Below are 23,108 nucleotides of genomic sequence, written 5' to 3'. Positions count from 1 at the left end.
GAAGAGGAAGGGGAAGAAGAGGAAGGGAAAGAGGAGGAAGGGGAAGAAGAGGAGGACAGTGGAAGGGTGAAGAGGAAGGGGAAGAAGAAGAGGAAGGGGAAGAAGAAGAGGAAGGGGAAGAGGAAGGGAAAGAGGAAGGGAAAGAAGAAGAGGAAGGGAAAGAAGAAGAGGAAGGGAAAGAAGAAGGGGAGGGAAAGAAGAAGGGGAGGGAAAGAAGAAGGGGAGGGAAAGAAGAAGGGGAGGGAAAGAAGAAGGGGAGGGAAAGAAGAAGGGGAGGGAAAGAAGGAGAGGGAAAGAAGAAGAGGAAGGGGAAGAAGAGGAAAAAGAAGTGGAGGAAGTGGAGGAAGAGGAAGGGGAAGGTGTAAGTGGAAGGGGAAAGAAGAAGAGTAGGAAGAAAAGGAGGAACAAGAGGAAGAAGAATAAAGAGAACAAGAAGGTGAAGGAGGAGGAGACAGAAAAGAAGGGGAAGACCGCCAGGGTGAATGAAAAGGGCTGGCAGAAACTAAGGGCAACATATAGTCGACTTTGACAATCACACATTGTTATATTTATGGAGGCAGGAGAAAACGGTGAGAAACCTGAGCAGTGATTCATGGAAACTTGCAGAAAGATAGGATAGGGCCTAAAGAAAAGTAATGAAATACCCCCACCAAGAGGGGGGGTGGGGAGGGGGGGAATTGAACCTATCCCACAGAAAAAGAGGGGGGTTATGGGGGAAATGCCACAAAGGCGGAACGGACGGAGGAAAGATACAAGAAAGGAAGGGAAAGAAACCCAGTCTCTTGTGAACGAAGGATACCAGTAAAGGGTCCAAACAAGCAAGGGGACCAGTGTCCCAGGTGAAAAGGACCGAAAAGAGAAGCATACACAACAGTTACCCCATGATGGCAGCTATGTATAAAACAGGCACAAGAATACTAGATTGCTGGAGAAGAACAGTCGCAGGAGCACGACAAGGCTAACGTTGTGAAACCCAGGCTTGAACCAATAGGAACATAACAGGAGAAATCCATGCGTTTCAGAGAGTACAATAAGGCAAAGAGAAGGGTCAAACCGAAAAGGGTCAAAGATGGAAATTAAAGTAAATCTGGCCAAGAGGATCCCTGCTTGTGGCCCTTGTATAGCCCATATAGACACAAGGGCACAGAAAAGAAGAAGGTGAAGTCCCTATAAGGGGTGCGAAGTGCATAAGTAGCTCACAAAAATGCCGCCAAGGCATACAAAATAAGGTTCCCAAAACAGGACACAAGGCTATAGTGCAACCGCACAACATAAAAAAGAATACCTGCCACAGAGTAATTACTCGGTAGGAAAATTCATGTGGCAAAAGAAGCCAAAGAACAGACTGCTAGAAGACTGCAGAGTTAAGATAGGTTGCAGAAGGCTGGAAACAAAACCTGTCACGACAGCATAAACCAAACAAAAAATACCTGCAGAAAGCAGGAACACCACACCAGTCCCTGGAGAGTAGAGAAGACCTTCGCCCTTGGAAGGTGGGAAAGAGTCAAAACACAGGTAGACAATTGTCCCAACGACCTTAGTGCAACAGAGTTAAGACTTCGCATAACAATGACTATCCCTGAACAGGCATAAAACAGAGTTGGCGTGTGCACCAAAGAGAGTGCCATCAAAAGGCATGTCGATCAAAGCAGTTTGCACAGCAGACGTAGAGCACTGAAAGAGGCCACAGCCCGACCAACAGAACTGGTTGTATCCATACCACATCAGATGCTAAGCGTGCCAGCTTGTTGCCAGTCTTGTACCAGGGGAACAAGAGCATTCTGAGCTTCCTTCGGAAGGGAGGGCAAGAGGCGCTCCACAGAGTCCCACAAGCCATGTGAGAAGAGGGCAAGCACACACAAAGTGTTCAGAGAGCGCAAAGCAGCACTAGAAGAAGAGAAAATATGCCTACCACAAGCATTTCCTGGCCTCCTTTTCCGGATGGACAGAGGGAAGAAAATCAATATTGTGTGTGGCTAAAGCATCCTAAATCCCAAGGCTTTTAGTAGGTGGATGTTGAAATAGACAGGAGGGATCCTATGGGGCCAGGTGATGCCTGTGAGAAATTGAGCAATCCACAGGGTGCTCTGTTTCGGGTTTAGTCAAAGCTCTCAACATATTGAAAGGACAGTCACTATAAGGATTTACAGGCTCAACATTAGACTGTGCAGGGTGTATTACACAAATTATGGAAGGAAGGTGTAAATCCAGGGCAATTGAAAATCGAATGAGCATGTCGGCCAGGATGGAACTTGCCTCTGTAGCCAAACCAGGAGACAGGTGGCTGGTGAAGATTCTAAGCCACTGACGTCTCCCAAGTCAAGTAACCAGCCAGATTGTATAGGGGCGGCACAGTGTCTGTAATTGGAGGAGGACACACCACACCTTCTATAGTATTACCACAACCACGGTCCTCAGAAGGAAAGACCAGAAGAAGAGAGTCTGAGATAGTCTGCTCCGCATCAGATGTTGCCACCGAAGCCAGTCGGCGCCGAGATTGAGATGCCTCGACATCGGAAGAAGCGTCGATCTTTGTCGACGGCACCACCATCGAAGCTGGCAGACAAGAGGCCAACACCAACATTGGAGTCCACGAGCCCCAAAGCAGGAGCAAAAACGTGGGAACCGTGACGGGCTGTGCACCGGGCATCGCCGAGGTGTCAGACACAAGAGGTCAACCTGAAGCCGAGGGAGAACCCGCCGGTGGAGATACAGGTACAACCTCAAGCAATTCTGTGGGGCCCGAGGGCGCTCCAGAGGGGGATGACGATCCAAGAACTGAAAGAAGGGATTGAGAAATTGTCTCCTCTGGGTCAAAGACGCCCTAGGATAGGTGAGGGGGCGCAGCAGAGTGGTCTCATACCTCGGCACTTCAGTAGAAGAGTACCACCTTGATAGTGTGGTCTGGCAGGAAGGACACTGGCCGCTCAGTCCAATAGGATTTTCTGGTTTCAGCCATTCCTCAGGTCCACCACCTGCTTTGGTATCTATTCTTAAGGTGAGGAATCTGTGGTTAGAAGTATCCATCAGAAGAGCAGGTTACTCACTTTCAGTAATGCTTTTTGAGGAGGATAATTTAACTACTGACTCTTCACTCCATTCCTCTTTTTCTTTCTGTGGAATGGACTTTTTAACATCCAATAATAGATTCCAGAATAGCCACCTGTGTACCATCATATCTGATAAAAGGAACTGTCGTTCATGCACCAAGCTGATGCTTATATGTGGCCCTGGCATCACTTTCTTGGCAGGATGAAGCTGACACAGAGCTGCATAACGTCACCTACCAACGTGTGGGAGCAATGCTGACAAAAATCTTTGGATCCAATCTGGCGGCTGAGGGTATTTACAAGATGAGGAATCTGCAGTTAGAATATACACCAAATAGTGCGCTACTGACGGTAAGTAACTTCATCTGAACTAAAGAACTACATGAAGTGCGAAAGATTGTAAACAGATCTTTAGTGGTGCCCAACAAGATAAATTGGATTCACCAGATTGCTACTTTAAAACTTTTTCTAGTAGACCTGGCTGACTCCTTCACCTTGTCACCCAAAGTACAAAGACAAGTGCACCAACCGGAATGATTATGCCCAGTGCCAAGTCAGGCAATGAGTTAGGCAGGTACTTGGGCAGACCCTGACTCTAGGCTAAACTAGGACTTCAATATGTTAGTAGGAAAATGTGCTCTAGACTTGAATGAAACCCCTATTTATATGTCTGGGAGACTGAAAGCACAGAGTAATTTGTGGAAGACTTTGCTGTCATAACTTTGGTTTTACATTGCTATCAGTATCTGGGAGACGTTTTGCCATCATAGGAAAAGTCATGTCCGGCTGAATGGCGATGAAAGGGTTTCAGCCAGCATGTCTTCTCACTGACAGCCCAGGGTCGCTTTTGATATAGTGTCTGTAATATTCACATTGATATACAGCTGGTAAACTATGTTCCCTATGTTTAACATAAAGCAATACTGGTTCACAAATTCAAGAGGGAGAGCTTCAGACTGCCTCAAATCAGCACATTGCAGCTCACCTTAACTGTGAAAGCATTTAAAATAAATAAAAAGACTAACAATCCTAACCTTACAGAAGTTTAACTTTTGAGCACACGTGAACAGTTGTTCTAGTGAACTGAATCATCATAATCTATAAATGATGAATCACAATCAACGCCTCCTTCTTTGCATCCTTCTGGGTTATTTAGAGAGAAGACATGGGGCAGCAGGAGCGGGCTGGGGAACAGCAGGTGGGAATATCTAGTATGCTCTTTCAAGTCTTATATGTTTGAAGGTAAGTGGGGCGCAGCACGAGTTCCAGATCACGGTCAAAGTAATTGCCCTTTATAAATCCTGTTGGTTGAGGTAGAGTGCTTGCATTTCTTGGCTTTATAAAACACACATAATCAATGTTCAGTATACTTTTCAGGTTCTCACAATGAATACAATCTCATACAAGAACGGGGCATAAATGAAGTTACAGTAACTGAGAGGTATGAAGGGCTTTTGATTGTGTGACTGATGTACAGCCGCCACATTCACCAAGAGTGAACAATCATGTGGGCCATGCTGCCACTGCAAGGTGTCTTAACAAAAAGGATAATGAGTCAATCTACACGCTTTAAGCACGGCCATCTTGAGCAGCTGCAGCAGTAACAGGAGATGCACACCTCGAAGCACATTCATCAGTTTGTATCACTAGGTCATAGGCTCTTCATTGGTAGACTTACATTTTTCTGCCGACTGCTGACAAGTTCAAAGGCAAGACTGGCTCTGTATTCACTGTATACCTGTGAAAATGAAACCAGAACACAGGTGACTCATTTCAACAATAAAGCTTGAAGTATGTATCCTAACTAAAATGAACCATCCACTCATTACATAGCACTTTATTTCAATAGTTGCAGTTACCAGTCTATTCTGCGCGAAGACCTTACAAAGTAACACTAACAAAGGTGGCTTGGTGTGTAAAACAGCGATGGGCTGGGATGCAGAGCGAGTAATTAGCAGAGCCCGAGATGAACTCAAGCATTCCATCCATGACTTTAGTATGTTGGCCAAGGTGGGACGTGTATGCCTAGACATGGGTCCTGTGCACCCTGTGTCAATGGAACCAAGCTACACCTAGCTGCTGAGTCCTAAGTAGGGCAAAACCGGGCCTGGGTTGCTTGTGTTTCAGTTCAGGGAGGTCCTGGCCTGGCTGTTTCTGCCGGAATGTTTCCACTGGAGCAGGGTCAAGTGATTTGCATATAGCTAGGTCCAAATTGAGGTGGCATGGAGTGCAAAATAACGACAGACTGGGCTGTGGTCCAAAGTAATTACCAGTGGCTGAGATAAATTCAAGCATTCCATCCATCACTTTTTTTTTTTACATACTTTAGTTCATTTCATTGCAGTACATAAATAAACCCGAAGGTCAACACAAAACATATTAAATATGGGCAAAGAACTCTAGCAGGTCCGGTACATTGAACAGAGATATAAAGCAACTTGAAAAACACTGCAACAATAATTCTGGCCTCAACCATCTTTCTTAAAGGGCACATTCATGTTTTTTCAGAAATATGTTATACCATCCTATTATGTTTTTCACTATTGACAGTTTTCTAATCTATGGTATTTATAGTAAGAATGCTTCTTGCTAATGATCCTGAACCAGGCTGAAGTTTCTTATAGTTCTGGCCAAGAATTTTATAATACATGACTAGGAATGTTGATTTCTACACCAGTGTCTCTTATGCCTGGTAATCAGACCTCCGTTGATGGAGTTATACATCCGTAAAAAGATAGCTGGGCGCAAGGTATCCAGGCAAGAGGTCTCAGAGAGCAAACACTGTTTTTCAAGTTCCTCTACGAACTCCCAACTGAAATCTAAACGTTGAAACTGGAAACTTAAAATTGAGAGGCATGCACATATTGGATAGTTCTCTTCCAGTAAGGTGGACGATTTAAAGATAAAAATCTGCTAGCTGCAAAGAGTGATGTACGAAGGGGCTTATAGAGGGAGATACGTGCTGCAAGATTGGGCGAGGAAGTTAGATTAAGCCACACACAAGAGCTCTGAGTAGATAAGTGATGGAAGAGCAGCAGAGACCAAGAGACTGTAACAGTGAAAATTCAGATCCCCTCAGGGCTCTCTTTTAGCCCGTCTTTGGTACACTCCGGTCAAATTCCAATCCTCTTGCCCTGGAAGGTACTGCATCCTGGGGCAAGTAGAGTAATGGCAGAGAAAACAAAGGAGTGATTCAAAGAAGAAAATCAGTTAGAAAGGTAACAGCGCCGGGAAACCCTTTTTGGGTAGCTGCCGCGCTCTATAAACTGAATAAATAAATAAATAAATAAATAAACAAACAGAGAAGATAACCATTGAGCGTCTTGGGGATGATAGAAGCTCGGAGGGAGCTCAATGCTGACAACGTCCAGCATTCAGAACTGCTAGGCAGAGGAAATGCTTTGACTGGCCAGGTGGGATACTGTATACATATAAATACTTGCACACAATCATAGTAGTCCTCCTTGATCCATGGTAAGATCAAAGTCTTTGATCAAAGTCTTTGATTTTACTATGGATCAAGATGGAAACCTAGGAAATGTTTTCACTCTGGTAATAAAAATGATGCATCTGTTCGATGTGAGTTACTATATGTAGAGGAGCCACTGACTATATATTGCATTTGAGTTGCCTAGTTAAGTTATTGTCCACATTTTTTATTTTAAGTAACTGAGAGAACTTTGAAACGGATTAATACATCAAACTAAAAAGTATACTTCAAACAAAATTGACTGGATGATTTCTTTTCTAAATGCTCTCTAGCTGAAAAATGTCAATGTGCTGCTCAAAAGTCAAGGACAAAGTGAAACATATGAGCAGCAGAAAAAGCATGATATTTAGCACTGATATCCAATGTTCGCACAACAGAACACAGACAATATTTGGCATGATCCTTGACAGAGGTGGCACAGCAGCCTCCTTCTCATGAACCTCTTAGAAGCCTGTGACACCGTCTCACACCCCAACCTCATCAGAAGAATGCACAAGATTAACATCCAAGGACCCACCCTTCACTGCATCGGCTCCTTCGTAACAAACAGCCGAGCACCTTACTCTTCGCATGTCTGTAAACTCACCTATGGAGTGCCTCAAGGTTTATCGCTCAGTCCCCACCCTCCTCAACACATACATGATCACTTCGGCCAACATCATTCGCACACTCAATATCAGAAGTCCTCTTCTACACCAACGTCCTTTAACACATACTCTCCCTCTCTTAGACAAGAACCCCCACCCCCAATACAAGAAACAAGTTGAATAGCAGCATGACCAAATTCGCTAACTGGATGAAAAACAACTGGCAAAAGCTCAACACTGATAAGACAGAAGTAGCACCATGCGACTCCAACTCGTGGCCGGCGAACTCAGACCACACCCAGCACCCATGCCAGGAACCTCGGACTAATCAACAACAGCAAACTAGACATGACCCCCAAGTCAGAGCCGTCACTGCATTCTGCTTCCACACCCTCAAGATGCTGAGGAAGGCCTTCAAATGGCTCCTAAACAACACAAAAAAGTTAGACTGCACGAACATCCTTCACGCCGGGATCCCCAAGCAACTCACCATAAAACTACAAACCACCCAGAGCTCAGCAGCCAGACTCCTCCACAACCTCCCACATCACACCACAGCTCAGGAAACTCCACTGGCTATAGATACACAAACATGCTCATTTCAAACTCGCTCACGAACACATTCGAGGAACTAGACACCCTGGGCCCATCCTACCTGAACAGTCACATCTCCTCCCACCAACCATCCAGGCACCTACGCTCTGTAGGACTCCGACTTGCACACATCCCACAAATACACAGAAGGACAAGCTTTCGCTCAAATCACTCCTAAAGCGTGGAACAACCTTCCATTCCATGTCAACGTCGCCTTCTCTCTTCCTGAATACCACAAGAAGCGGAGGACATGGCCTTTCATTTAACAAACCTACTCTAGTTAGGGCTAGGCACACATACTTGCCCAGTGCTCGGATAACGTTGTGGGTGATCTTGTGCTTGACAAATACACATAACAATCATAATGACTGGGGAGCAGAGAATAAAAATGTAAATATATAAAGTAAGTCTAAGCTCTGTGATGTTTATGGACAATTAAATGCACAGATGCCAAAACACAGTGTTTGTTTGGAAAGCTGTTTCTATGCATAAAAGCAATAGGAACTACCGTAAGACTGAATTGGCAAGACTCAAGAATTATGTTGGAAGGAAACCTACACATCACAATGAATAAGAAATCTTGGACCATGCTTTAGATGATGATAACTTGAGCAAAAGTATTGCTCTATAAACACCTTGAACTCAACATGTGCAGGACAGAATGGACTATATAATCCTATGCATAGCTCCAGTACTGCCCACAGGTACGTGTTAAAATAGGAAGCATGAGCACCCAAATGGGCTTCCTAAATAGCAATCTATGAACTAGTCACTTCTATAAAAATCTACTAAGCTCTGAAATGGACCGGTCTCACATCTTCATGATTGGTTATCTATTGACATTTGCAATAATATCTATAAAGTTCAAGCAGATCATTAATAAAGATTCTGGGTTTCCACAACAATCTATTGTCTGTTCTGCCCTGGTATATGGCGATTGTTAGGAGTCAGACAATCATACCAGGGTATCTCTGATCTACAGTGGATGGCAACGTAGAGCCAGGCTCTTAAACCCCAAATCAATAAGCACATATGACTGATATTTGATGGTTATTTATTACGCACTAAATGTCTACATAACAAGTATATAAGAATACTATAAACAGTTCAGCAGGTAATATGCAAAATAGGGTGAAGGTTAAACAGGCCCCAATCGTATTTCACCATACACCGCTACCTTGATAGTCTATTTCCTAACCAATGTGGCCATAATTGTTTTAGTCATTCGACATGAACAACTTATTAATTCACTACGGGTTTACTATGGCTTATGAATTATGCCAATCCATGTATAGCTTCCCCACAAGCGGTCATCAAATCAGCAGGTGGAATTCAGCTCTTCAACATCCCCTTCAGCAACCAGGACATATGTCCAACCCTGCCCCAGTACCTTATATACCTTGATTATTAATGGTACCTAAAGGAGGGAAGAAGAATCACTCTAGCTTGGCCTCTGCATTATTACAGAAATGAGCAAATATTGCTCCTTTGCAGATGCAAATGAAAATGACAGAAGCTAATCCTACATTTTCTTCTTCCTTCCAAGGCGGACCATTGAAAGTAGTCTTCCACAACAGCTACGATTACAATGCGCGAACCAGAGACGAGGAAGGTTTTCACTTGTTAGCACTACTGTTCAGTTAATCAACCTTTCTACCACCTATGCCAATATACACATCAAAATCAAATCAAAACCAACTTTATTCGGTTTTCCGTAATTGTAGAAATACCATAAAAGTTCATGCATAAAAACAAAATACATTTATACAATTATCTCAGTTAAAAGCAAAAAAATCATTTAAAACAATATTCACATGAGTCTCAGTTCTAATAGTATCAATTCATTAGGTCGTAACCACAACATACATTCGTTGCAGTGGGATCGAAAGGCACCTGTTATACAACGAAGTTAGCTCACTTATATCAGAGATATAAAACGATGGCGAATGCAAAATTTTAGAAAGCAGGCAACCATTTTTGCAATAACTTCGTTTTCAAGGTATTGGAGCGCCAAATATTCTGGTCGACATTGACGCAAGCCCCAGATTTTCAATATTGGCAATAGCCATCGGGATCGTGGTCTTGCATAAAATTTGCAGAAGAGAATTGTATGTATGGTCGATTGCGGGGAGACAGAGTCACAGGGACATGGGATTGTTCTTGACGACCAGTCGTTATGCGTAGGGAAAGAAACCATTAAATGAAACATGTTAAATCTAAAACGTGTCAGCAACAGTTTTTCGAATTGGGTTAGACTGTACATCAAATAAGGTTCAATAGAAAACACAGTCTGAGCTAGTAAGCCCTGTTGGACAGAGGGCTTCCCTATATCTTTTAACAGACGTATTTGGCCCAAATGCGCCAAACCAGGCTTTTTTTAAGTCTGCCTTAGAGATCGCAGCTATTGTTGACGGCTCGGCAAAATATTTTTCAAAACCTAAATCGGTTAGTAAGGCTTTAACATAAACTAACCATTTTATTTTTCTGCAATGATCAAGTGACTGAATATCTTGTATAATTGATCTTGTTAGATGACATTGTTCTGTTACCCAAATTCGGCGCCACAGCATTACTGGTTGAATTTTTATGGTGTCTGTTATGTAGTCCATGCCCAGTTCCAAATGGCAGGCGTATGTGGAGGAGCTCTTCGGTACGCCTAGTAAGTATCTTACAAAGGAGTTTTCAATTATTTGCAATTCCTCCACATTCGCTGACCCCCATATCCCGGCTCCGTACGTGGCAGTGCTGACGAATTTTGCATTATATATTTTTAACAGTTCTGATAATGGTTTCTGACCCAGTTTTTGAGCAAACGATTTTAATGCCGTTGTTGCTCTTAGAAAAGCTAATTTCCTTGCATTAATCGCTGGCTTCCATTTAAATTTGTCATCAATTACAATTCCCAGATATGGGTATGTTGCAGTCCTGTCCAGTACCTCACCCTTTACATACAGACATCTTGTCTTTCTGGTTTTCTTGCCTGTGTGCATGGTGTATGTTTTTTTTACATTAAGCGTCAGATTTAGACTCGTCATAAAGGCACAATATTTGTCTAGTGCTCTCTGCAGCTCAACAGGAGTTCTTGCTAGTATAACCGCGTCGTCGGCATACAACAAAGCTGGTATCTGCCGACAGCCGATTGAGGAAAGATCTTTGCTTCCTAATAGCATGGCAGTCTCTAGCCCATTAGTGTACAGGGTGAATAAAAAAGGGTCCCTAACACATCCCTGTCTGACCCCCTTTTCCACCCTAAAACTTTCCGTGAGCTGTCCTTTAGTCCCAAATCTTACTCTTCCAGTTGTTCTGGTGTACAGTTCCCGTAGGAAATCCACAATCGGAGGATCGACACCCATCGCTAAAATGATTTTCCACAGCTTCGAGTGTATTACACAATCGAACGCTGAGGATAAAATCAACATAAACCATGTGCAGCGCTGTCCCCTTGGCCTCCACATATTTTCCTGCCAATAGAGACAGGTTTAATGCCTGGTCCACTGTGCCTAGTCCCTCACGGAACCCATATTGTATTGCCGAAATGATATTGTGAGTTGTTGTCCAATCCTGGAGTCGCTCGAGCAGAATTCGACCTGCGATCTTCCCGAGCGAGTCCAGGAGTGATATCGGTCTATAACAAGATGGACTATTTCGGTCCCCTTTTTTGAATATAGGGACCAATATTGAGGTTTTCCAAGTGTCTATTAGGACCTCTTCTATAGTGGCATTTAAGACGTTAGTCAATAGCGGGGACCAGAGATCTGCTACATATTTAAAAATGTCCACTGGCACCCCGTCTGGACCTGGGGCTTTGCCTATTTTTGAGGATTTGATTGCCTTTTGTACCTCGTCATACGAGAAATGCAGTTTTATTGGGAAAACAACCTCAGTCAGGTGATCAATGTGTTCTATTCCCCGTGTGTTCGCTTTACTAAAAACTTTAGAGAAGTAACTCACCCATTCACTGTCGCTAATTGCAACATCAATGGATGGTAGGTCCTCTCTGCCTGTTAAAAAAGGGGATCTGACTATTTGCCAGAAAGTGGCACTATCTTTTAGTTCTGAACTTTTGCTTAAACGCTCCCATAAATCAGCTTTTATCTCTTGTTTTCTAGTTTTCAAAGCTACCGCATATTCTTTTCTTAACCTGATAGCCTTAAGCAAGGATAAAAGAGATAGAGGGGAGGTTATCTTTAGCTTCGTATGGGCTTTTGTACAAGCCGGACTAAACCAGCCTTTTTCAGCCTGGCTTTTTTTTTGTTTACATGTTCTGGTAAGTTCTTTTTTTATATTGTGGGAGATGGTATTAAAGCTAACCAAAACCTCTCTGGGTTTTAAACTTAAGTCTAGACAATTATTTATGTCTGTTTGATTTTGTTGAACTATTTTTGCTGTTACAGCTCCTTTATCAATATTTCCCTATTTTAATGTGTACCCATTCAAGGATCCTAATTCGAGCTCTTGCTGATCTAAGATACTCATTAAGTGAGGCTTCTTATAAGATTTTAGTTCACGTAGTGCGATGGTGTTTGGGAAATGGTCGCTCAATGGATTTTTAATTACTTCGAATAATTCTATGTTAGGGCCTTTACATGATGAGATCAAGACATAATCTATCAGGCTCGTCAGGCCTCTGCCATTGAATGTTGGCAGAAAAGGTACTGGGGAGGTCTTTATCTCCTTGGCAAAGCCGAGTTCTAATTCTGTCATAGTCTCATTCATTTTCTCGCCCTCAACCGAGTGTGAAAAGTGTGTTATTCCGTTGTCGCCATCCCCTTCGATACCACAACTATCAGTGTTTGTGGTTCTACATAGATGGAGATTAAAATCACCGCCCCAAACTATAGTGCAGAGCTGCTTTGCATATCTTCTTTGCAGATCTTGAAGGGCTAGGGAAATCTCTGAGAGGAGGTTGATCAGGTCCTCCGTATTCAGATTATTATATAGGTTTACAATAATGTATATATTTTGTTTAGTTCTCTTTAGGACAATTATCTGATAATTCGCTTCCAGTTTTGGAGAGAGAATGTCCTCGTTATATAAAGTGTTTGCTATATATGTGATTAAACCACCCTTACTTCTACCAGAAGATGATTTTTCAGCTGCAGAGAAAAAAGTTTTATACCCTGTTATATGTATAGGGTCAGTAGCCCAAGTTTCCTGGAGGCAAATAATATTGCTCAGGTTGACCTGGTTCAGAAAGTTAGGGTTAGTCTGTTTAGCAGACAAGCCAGCTATATTCCAGTACGTAAAAAGAAGTTGTGAGGTAGCTGGATTTGAGTTGGAGGGTGTTGGTATGTTTGTTAAATTAGCAATGATACTAGAAATAGGATTGGCTGATGATAGATTAGCCAAGTCCTCCGACCTATGTTGTGAGAGGACATTTAAAGTATGCTTTCCAGGAGTGAGTGTTATGTTTTTATCCTCAGTAACTGATATTTTACAAGTTTGCAGTTCTCCCTTATTCGCAGTATATCCATCTGTCTCTTTGAACTGATCATGAGTCAGTCAGTCGTTAAAATCCAGACCAGACAGTGCACTGAATCTGTTATGGGTCGGAATGCTATATAAATTGCCAGGGGCAGCGGCAACTTGGCGCCAACGGGGGTCTCTGTGCTCAGAGTGTGGCGTTGCATTCAAGTAAGGGTGGGTGGTCAGATGTGAATAAGTTTGGCCTTGATGCCATTGTGCAGGACCATTAGGATAAAAAAACTTCGGATTTTGATGGAAGAAGGGCGTGTTACTTTCAGTTGTGAAATGTTGGTCATAAAAGGAAGTGATCTGATTATTTGCCGCGAATGGTTGGGTAGTTATTAAATGCCTATAGAAATACCCCAAAGGGAGAAGAGTAGTATTAAATTCCCAGGTAGAGGGGGAAGGGGCCCTGGCCAGAGTCTTTTCGGCCCATATCGGTTTTTTAAAGGTGACGATTACACAGTCCCCCTCAACTTTTTTCTTCAGAGGACCTATCCATCCAACTTCTCTGGGTGTGTGTAATTTCTCCGGAACATTCCATTGGGTAGCTGCAATTAGTTATCAACCAGTGTAATGTCTTGTTTTTTAAGGAGGAAAAAGTCTCATCTTGGTCATTCCTGAGTTTCGGGACATTGACCAAAACCAGCACATAGGCCCCACACTCAGGTGGCAGGTTAATGCGTGAGGGTATCTGCCTTGAGGTATAAGGAGGATCATGAGAGGTCCGAGGCCTTTGGAAGATTGGGAAAGTGTCACTAAATTGGTTTTGTGTTTTTCTACCACTTTGAGGTGTTATATGCAGCTTCTCAGCCTGGGTGTTTGTGGGTTGAGTATTCATATCAATTCTAGGGATTGGGCTGCTAAGTGGTACAGATTTGTTTGTGACAGTTTCTTTGCTTAGAGATATCATAGGTTTTGGCTTTGTCACAGGGTCAGGGACTGGAAGGTCCTTTGATGTAGGTAATGTGATCTTACTAGTACTTGTCTTTGAACTGGTGAGTACTTTTGAGGCAGCACTATCAGCTTTTTTATTATAAACTATGAGTTGTTCTAGCTGTTTCTCGATACGGGCAAGCCTGGATTCAATTGGCGATATAAAAATGCTTAAAAGATCGCCAAATCTTTCCACTATTTGATCGTTGTCTACAATAACATCAGGCTTATCCGTGCGCACAGAAGGAGTCTTGTGAATGTTTTTACTTAGTGTCTCTGTAGGTATATTTGGTCCCTTGGCGTTTAAGTGCTTATTTGTACCTTTCCTCTGTTGGCCTTTTGGCGGATTGCGTTTTCTAACAGCGGGGGAAATAGGTTGAATTGGATGTTTTGTTAGCTTTCCGATGGCACCTTCTTGCCTGTCTCTTAGGTGTTTCTCGTTATTTTCAACTACGATCTCTGGTGTAAAGTCTATATTTAGGTCCGGTGTTCTCTCTAGTTCGCTACTTATGTCAGGATCTGATTCAATTAAAGGATTTGTAGCGGATAGGTTGACCACGTTAGGTATAGTGTGAAGGTCAGGTCGAATTTCATGAATAGGAGCTATAAGCGAATTACTGTCAGAGTTTCTGGGTCTTACTGGAGTTGTTGCTAGCATAATGGTCCCAAGAGAAGAGCGTTTCGCATTTTCCAAATCTTGTGAGACCCTACGCTCGAGGAGCGAGATGCTAAGATCAATGGCATCATTGGTCCTTTTAATGAAATGATCTATTAGTCCGATAACGGGCGCTCCCCCGGCTGCTGCCTTACTTCTAGTAGACATGTTACAAATCTTTCTTAATTGTCTTGGTTTAAAACAGCTATTATAAGATGGCACACGCCCCAAAACGATGTAGTATGAGGCTGGTGGGCCACAAGTGAACAATATAGAACTAGGGCCTTGGAAGCAAAGTAAATTTCTTACGTGCTGCGGGAATAATGTCGTTAGGGGGGTGGACCCAACCCGACCTCTTCGTCCTCTGAGGGCCTCAGAGGGCCCACCCTTTGCCCTGGCTTAGTCCCGCGCGCGTCGGGAATGTCAGTGAGGTAGACGCAGGGGGCGGGGCACTCCCGGGAAGAGGCACCAGCTGCAGTTGATCTCAGGAATGCTGGTCCTCGCAGTCCCGGGGTCCGCAGTGGGTCCTCATTTTCAGGTTCCTCCACAATTAATTCCCTAGATTACAGTCTCGGCAAGTAGAGCAAAGAAGGGGCCAATAAGCGCCAGATAAGAAACGCAAATCTTTACAGTCCTGCTGCGAGCGGCTCCCACGGAGCGGGGGCCGCGAGCAGTTAAGAAGTGCTTGAAGGGGGCGGGGCACTCCCGGGAAGAGGCACCAGCTGCAGTTGATCTCAGGAATGCTGGTCCTCGCAGTCCCGGGGTCTGCAGTGGGTCCTCGTTTTCAGGTTCCTCCACAATTAATTCCCTCGATTACAGTCTCGGCAAGTAGAGCAAAGAAGGGGCCAATAAGCGCCACATAAGAAACGCAAATCTTTACAGTCCTGCTGCGAGCGGCACCCCACACATTCTATAATGCTAAATAAATACAGCCATGTTTACATGCAATCCGAACTGTTGTGAGTGTAACATGCACTATTATCATATAAGGTCTTGCTGAACACCTTGAAAGCAGCTATCACATCAGGTTTCTATAATAACAATGGACAAGCAGATTAATTCAGTTGTATATAATATTGAGAATCAAAGACCCAGCAGAATTAACATTTCATAGTATGTTAGTATTTGTAAGTGGCATTCCACACTATCATCACAATGGATATTGAACCTATGTCTGGAATTTTATACGTATGTATTCCGATGATGGAAAACACTTATTCACAAAGAGAAAAGAGCTGTCACTCTATTCTTATTCCAGGTCTTTCAGAAAACATGATTGAAATGTGAATCGAAAGGCCTAATATTACGACTCAATGGAATGCATCGGAGATCCCTAAAGGAATCAGTATGCAGGTACACATACACGCTTTGCTCCAATCCAAGATTCATTTCTATGCACACCATACAAAGTAGGCTAAAATTAAATGTCACTGACATAAGGGAGATGTTTCTAAATTGAATCAATTAACCTTGATCTCATTTGAGACACTGTCATCCATAAAGATGTTGGCATGGATACAATTTAAGCACTGTGACCTACTTTAAAGAAGAGGTCTACAAAGAACTAATGTGACTTTGAGAAATGATTAAGTCCTGCTGCAGGTCAGGTAATGATTTGGAAGGAATCGTTTCAACAGCATTTATTGTGTTTGCAGGGCACTCCCTGTTCCGAGTTACTGGGTGTTTGTCTATTGTATCCCCCCTTAAAGATGTGCTAATACTAATGTTTCAAAAAGATCATACAATGCGGGGTTCGATTGTAGAACGCACAAGAGTCCCAGTATAGAGCAATTGCTCATATGCTGACAATTTGTCAGGCAGGATTCTTGCAATAGTTTTACTAGGCTGTCGTGATGTGTTCTCCACTGCTAGACGCATTTGAATTTCTGGATGCATCATCATTTCGGTATACAGACTCACATCAAGCACCCACAGCCAGTGAGAAGCACATGCAGATATAACCTTTTGAGCCTTAGAAGTGAGAGTAGCAACAGCTTAGAAAAATAAGGGAACATGGTGGAATGCATTTTTGATTTTCAGTAATGCAGCTTTCTGTAGATGTTCATTAATACATCACTTAGTAACTGCTCCTAATGAAGTTAAGACATCGAGGGGTTGCACATGTAGAAAAAGTGATTTACCTTTGGTAAGTATAGACGTCCGTGTTAGGCTCAAAGGCCCTCCCTAAGCAGAGGCGGTCTTTGCATTTGAGAGTCAGCAGTGAGATTCCTTGTACACTACAAAGAAACTGCAAGCCAGGAGGCTTCTCCCTTCCGTGGTATCTGCAGCGCAGTCTGTCAATATTTCACAGAGTCTCAAAGCACTGAGAGGTTAACGACTGTCACTGGCAGTTGGTACTGGCAGAGGTTGCCCCCGAAGGGGGCCCCTGGGCCGGTGCAATAACAGCCTCCGGGGACCCCGAAATACCAGCTTAACCGGCTTTTTTTTTGTTTAAATGTGTTTATTAATTATTGGTTGAAGGACTGGTTTTGCACACGTGCATACATCAGGTACTAGCAGAATCTAACACAGACATTTAAACTCAAAATAGATTTCGGCAGCAATACATATCCTAATCCACAATGACCAGAGGTGGCATACTATTGCATTACAAACACAAATTTGGGGAAAAGATGGTCAAAATAGACAAAGTGGCAGGCGACCTGATCGTGGTGGGAGAATGGGCAGGCCAGCCTATGACTATAGCGACAATTTACACCCAAACATGGGGCAAGAGTAGTTCCCCATCCCAACAGTCCACGAGACAGTTCAGATTTCAGACAACCCAGTTATAATTGTCAGGGACCTCAACGGTGTGATGCACCCTACACAGGACAAATCGGAACAGCAGGTAGGGGGGACAGCAGATCTAGCAACAGCTAGCAAAACGTGGCGCTAGGACAGAAGCTTGGTTAACTTACAGCGTTACAGACATCTACTCACGATGGATTACTCCCACCACACTTATACATCCAACATACACATTTTGGTAGATCAAAATGTCATTCAATTTATCTCAGGCTGGTCCATAATGGTAAGACAAGCTGATTGAAAGACGATTCCACATTCGCAACTGAGTCCACATGAAGAATGTGCACCCTGAGCGGTTACTGTAATACTTTTGAGAGCAGAACTAACATCTGTGGCTGTATGAATAATACCTGAAAACTATTTATGGAGAAGGTTGGATTGCACAACGTATACCTGTCATATTTCTTTGTATTGATAATGTGTATCGCTTTCTGCTGCCCTGATACACACCAAGGAAAGTTTACAGTACTGTGATAACTTTACCATTTAAGGTCAAACAAACTGTTGACAATGGATAAAGTTATGATGAAGGCTCCCGATTTATTTTTTTTTTAACATTTCTGTCTCTATGTATTCAAATGTATTTTTGGGCCATTTTATCAGTATTTATCTTTAGTTCTTTTTGACGTCTGTCTAGTTTTACAGAGAAAATATAACAAAAAAAGATGTTAGAATAATAGTTTTATACCACAAACAAATGTCGGGGTACGGAGTTATTTAAAGAGATTTCATCCTGTAATGTATGCTGTAACTCCTAATAAGCCATATATCTGTATTTGTCCACTTGTGTGTGCCTCTGTTGCCTGCTTGCGACCCGGTTTTGTGTGTGCCTATGTTGCCTGCTTGCAGTCCGGTTTTGTGTGTGCCACCAGCATCAAGATCCATGCCACATACACTACCACCAACCACAGCTCCGACTAACTACCTGAAATGCATCCTGCTGAACACCCGCTCGATCCACAGACACGCCACAGAACTCTGGGATCTACTCAACACTACATCACCGGACATCGCCTTCCTTACTGAAACATGGATGAACACTTCTTCAATACCCGACATCGCCATAGCCATCCCGGACAATTACAAGATCATCCGAAAAGACCGCACCGTCCAAACAGGAGGAGGCATCGCCATCGTCCATAAGAACACCATCAAAATAACGACCAGCTCCGACGATAACCTTACAACCGCCGAACACCTCCACTTCCAGATCCACACCGACCCAAGGACCACACTCAGAGGCACCCTCATCTACAGGCCTCCAGGAACCCGTAAACAATTCAGCGAAGACTTCACTGACTTCATCAGCCCACATGCCCTCGCCTCCGAAAACTACATGCTACTAGGAGACCTCAACTTCCACCTGAAAAAGAAAAACGACTGCAACACCACCACCCTTCTTGACAACCTAGCCAATCTCGGTCTCAAACAACTTGTTGACACCCCCACCCATATTGCCGGACACACGCTCGACCCAATCTTCACCTCCAGCAAACACATCTCCTTCGATCGCACCACAGCTCTCCATTGGACGGACCACAGTTGTGTTCACTTCAGCTACAAAACCACCTCGACCTACAACCCCCCACAACCTATCCCCGAAGAAAATGGAACAAAATCACCACCGATCAACTCCTCTCATCGCTCAACCAAAACCCACCCGCCCTCTCATCAGACCCAAACGAAGCTGCCATCAAATTCAAACAATGGATCACTCACAGCGCCGACGAATTAGCACCCTTGAAAAACAATCACACCAAACAAGACAGCAAAAAGGCCCCCTGGTTCAACGATGACCTTAAGAAATCCAAAAAGCTATGCCGTACTCTCGAGAAAACTTGGAGAAAAACCCAACCACCAACAACATGACCACTTTCAAGACAGCCACCCGCAAACACCACCAGCTGATTCGATCCACCAAGAAATCAGCATTCAAGACTCGACAACAACGTCCATAACAGCAAGGAACTATTCAACATCGTCAAAGAATTCACCAACCCCACCGCAACCTCAAACGACATTACTCCCTCCCAAGACCTCTGCGACTCGTTATCCTCCTTCTTCTACAACAAAATTGCCGACATACATAACAGTTTCGAAAACAGCTCCAACGAACAATCCTCTCCACCCCCCTCAGAACCTAATGCGCCCTCTAACAACCTCAGCGCCTGGAACCCAATCACCACTGAAGACACCATCCGCCTCATGAATTCCATCCATTCTGGCTCGCCAACCGACCCATGTCCTCACCACATCTTCAACAAAGCAGACTCCATCGTCGCACCCTATCTCCGTGATGTCATCAACTGCTCCTTCATCTCTGCTACCTTCCCAGAAAGCTGGAAACATGCCGAAGTCAGCGCCCTCCTGAAGAAACCCACAGCAGACCCCTCTGAACTTAAAAACTACCGCCCCATATCCCTCCTCCCATTCCCGGCCAAAGTTATTGAGAAAACCGTCAATAGACAACTCGCCGCATTCCTCGAATCCAACAACTCCCTCGACCCCTCACAGTCCGGATTTCGAGCCAAACACAGCACCGAAACCGCCCTCATCGCAGCTACAGACGACATCCGAACACTACTTGACAACGGAGAAACAGTGGCCCTCATTCTTCTCGATCTCTCCGCTGCCTTCAACACTGTGTCACAACACCCTCATACAACGCCTCAGCAACATCGGCATAAAAGGAAAAGCCTTGGACTGGATCATCTTGTTCCTAGCTGGAAGAACTCAGAGAGTCTGACTTCCCCCATTCAAATCAGAAGCCACGGAAGTCATCTGCGGTGTACCACAAGGATCTTCACTCAGTCCCACCCTCTTCAACGTTTACATGAGTCCACTCGCTTCCATCGCGCGTCAACACTACCTTAACATCATTTCCTACGCGGACGACACCCAGCTGATCCTCTCCCTCACCAAAGACCCCAACACCGCCAAAACCAATCTTCACGAAGGCATGAAAGAAGTAGCCGTATGGATGAAAAACAGCCGCCTTAAACTTAACTCAGACAAAACGGAAGTGCTCATCCTAGGATCATCCCCCTCTGCCTGGGACGACTCTTGGTGGCACGCAGATTTGGGCCAGCACCCACTCCCACAGACCACGCACCTAACCTTGGCTTCATCCTAGACTCCTCACTCTCGATGACTGTAGGAAGGTAGATCCCTGACTATGGTTGCCCCCAACTTTTTGCCTGGTGTTTTGCTGGTTTTCTGACTTAGTTGACCTGGGACCCTGCTATTCAGGGCCCCAGGCCTACTGCTCTCTCTGTAAAATGGATTCCATGTACCTTAGGTACATATCTAAATTGGATACTGAGTCACCTTATCAGTCCCTGTACAGTGTACCTTAGGTACCCAGGGCATAGGTGTACCCAGGGCCTACCAGGGGCTGCAGCATGTATTGTGCCACCCCTGGCTGGCCATCCAAATCTGACACAACTGGCTGCTTGACAGCTGGGGCAAGGTGGTGTAATCACCCTTTGCTTTAGATATAGTATACCTATATCTAACCCTAAAATGGACACACAGATCTCCTATCAGTCACTCCTATGGCAGGCCTTAACAATCCTGAAGGCAGAGTGCTTGGAATCATGTGAGATGGTGCTCTGGCATGAGCTGAGCCTGTCTGCGGCTTTCGGGATCTATCCCTTAGCCGTTTCCATGATATCGCATACCATATACTCTTAAGTGTATTATAATCCTCGCGGTTATATGCCAACTCTGGTATCGCTTTATCAAAACATGTCGAGTAAGGTGTCATACGAATTGGAATACTAACCCCTCGCCAATTCTGGCGACGGGGTTAGCATTCCACCCTTCTAGAGGGACACGACATGTATGTAACCTCTAACCCCGGTTATAGTCAGACAGAGCCTTAGCATCCACAAAATGGATGCTGCCACCGAGACACAAGTCTGCCCTCCTGCTGCTGGGAGTCCTCACAGAGCAGGAGGCAAGGACAAAGGGTTTCCTGCCAGGGGCGGTGCCAGCACCGTCCCAGACAGGATTTTGTGTATTGTAGGTAGGCAGGGCTTCAGAGGAAGGTGACTGCAAGTGGCACCCCGGTGCTCACTGTGCATAGGCCGGCTGAAACCAGTTCCAGGGGCACTCCAGCCCCTGGCCTGGGGAAAGCCCGCCAAGGAAGTGGGTGTAACCACCCCCCTCCTGGTCCCACCCCTAGGGCAGGACTTAGTCGCGTGCCAGCCCCCTTTTCCAAGATAAAGGTAGAGACTGGCCCCCTTCCAAATCAGATCATCTTTGGAATCAAGATACCACTTTCCACGAAAGGACTTCACGATTTCTTCCTCAAGATTCTCCCTTGTGGCTAAGGAGTAGTCACCCTGCATCCGCAGGCACCATCCAAGAACACTGCGGTCTGCTGCACGTCCTTCCTCCGGAATCCGACTGCCCAGCTCGACGAGACCCGGCTTCCCTGGCACCTCTGACCTCTACCCACCTCTACAGCACAGCTGAGAACTGTGGGTGCGACGAGACCTCGAGGGACCGGCCATCGCCAAGACCGCACGACTTCTGCACAGCAAGCCCACCGAGTAATTTCCTGGTGAGTGCTTTGGGGTCCGAGAAGCCCCCACCCTGAGCAGCTCCAGCACCGAAGAGCAGCCCCCCAGCATCTCCACGATCGGCGTGGGGCCCTTCTGCTTTTTGCTGCTCACCGCGTTGTTTGGCTACTAGCCCGCTGGCTTGTGGCCTTCTGAACGACGCCCGACGACATCACTGCTGCTAGTCTGGTTGCTCCAGACTGGCCCTTGCTTCCCTCCATCGGAGAAGTACCCTGGACCCTCCTGGTCCGGCTAAGACGCCATTTTAGGTCCACCGCGTGGGCCTTGCATTTGCCAAGACTTGTTGCCCAATCCTGGGTCCAGCGACGTCGACAGCAAGAACCTTCGTGGGACAGCTCGCACCTCCATCCTGGTCGCCGACAACGCCTCCTGGTCCGAGAGACTGCAGAGCCCAGCAGCGCCCACTCACCTGACTGCGGTGACTTCGCCCGGTGCCATCCTGGTGCCCACTTAATCACTGGCTAGTGATTCAAGAACTTGGTCCCCTCTGCTTTCAGGTTTTCTTCTTCCTTGATCCAGGCTTGGATCCATCAAACTTTTCTTCACTGGTCGCCTGCCAGCAACTTCTTCCTTCCAGGCTCCTGGTCCGGCACGAGGATTCCCGACGTCTTTTCAGACCTATGCAGCTGCAGCCCCTGGGCTAGGTAACTTCGGCACTTCGGTGTTCCAGCATAGCCTCACTATCCAAGGGTCAGGATCCACTGTCGTTTTCTCCCTACCAGGTCGGGTTCGCCCGTGAACACTAACTTTGTGAATTCTAGCTTCCATAGACTTTGTCCCGCATCCCGCGTGAGAGTGCACACTCTGCACCCGAGTTCCCTAGGCCTCCTGCTAGTAATCTAAAGGTTCAGTAGTCCAGTCCTAGCGACCCCAAAGCCTCTGAGAATCGTTACTTACCTGCTAGTAATTCGCATTCCACTTTTAGAGTATATG

At 45.0% G+C, this 23,108-nt stretch overlaps 1 protein-coding gene across 1 annotated transcript in view; it reads right to left on the bottom strand.

The window, feature by feature from the left end:
• TAPT1 (transmembrane anterior posterior transformation 1) overlaps positions 1-23,108 on the bottom strand; it is a 620,835-nt gene that overhangs the window by 139,698 nt on the left and 458,029 nt on the right. Inside the window, exon 10 of the mRNA XM_078678446.1 lies at positions 4,729-4,788. Coding sequence (XP_078534572.1) covers positions 4,729-4,788 — 60 coding nt within the window. The remainder of the gene's footprint in view (positions 1-4,728; positions 4,789-23,108) is intronic.

The sequence above is a fragment of the Lissotriton helveticus genome, chromosome 2_2 (genome assembly GCF_964261635.1).
Source record: "Lissotriton helveticus chromosome 2_2, aLisHel1.1, whole genome shotgun sequence".
Taxonomy (NCBI): domain Eukaryota; kingdom Metazoa; phylum Chordata; class Amphibia; order Caudata; family Salamandridae; genus Lissotriton; species Lissotriton helveticus.
This window is presented reverse-complemented; position numbering and strand designations above follow the sequence as displayed.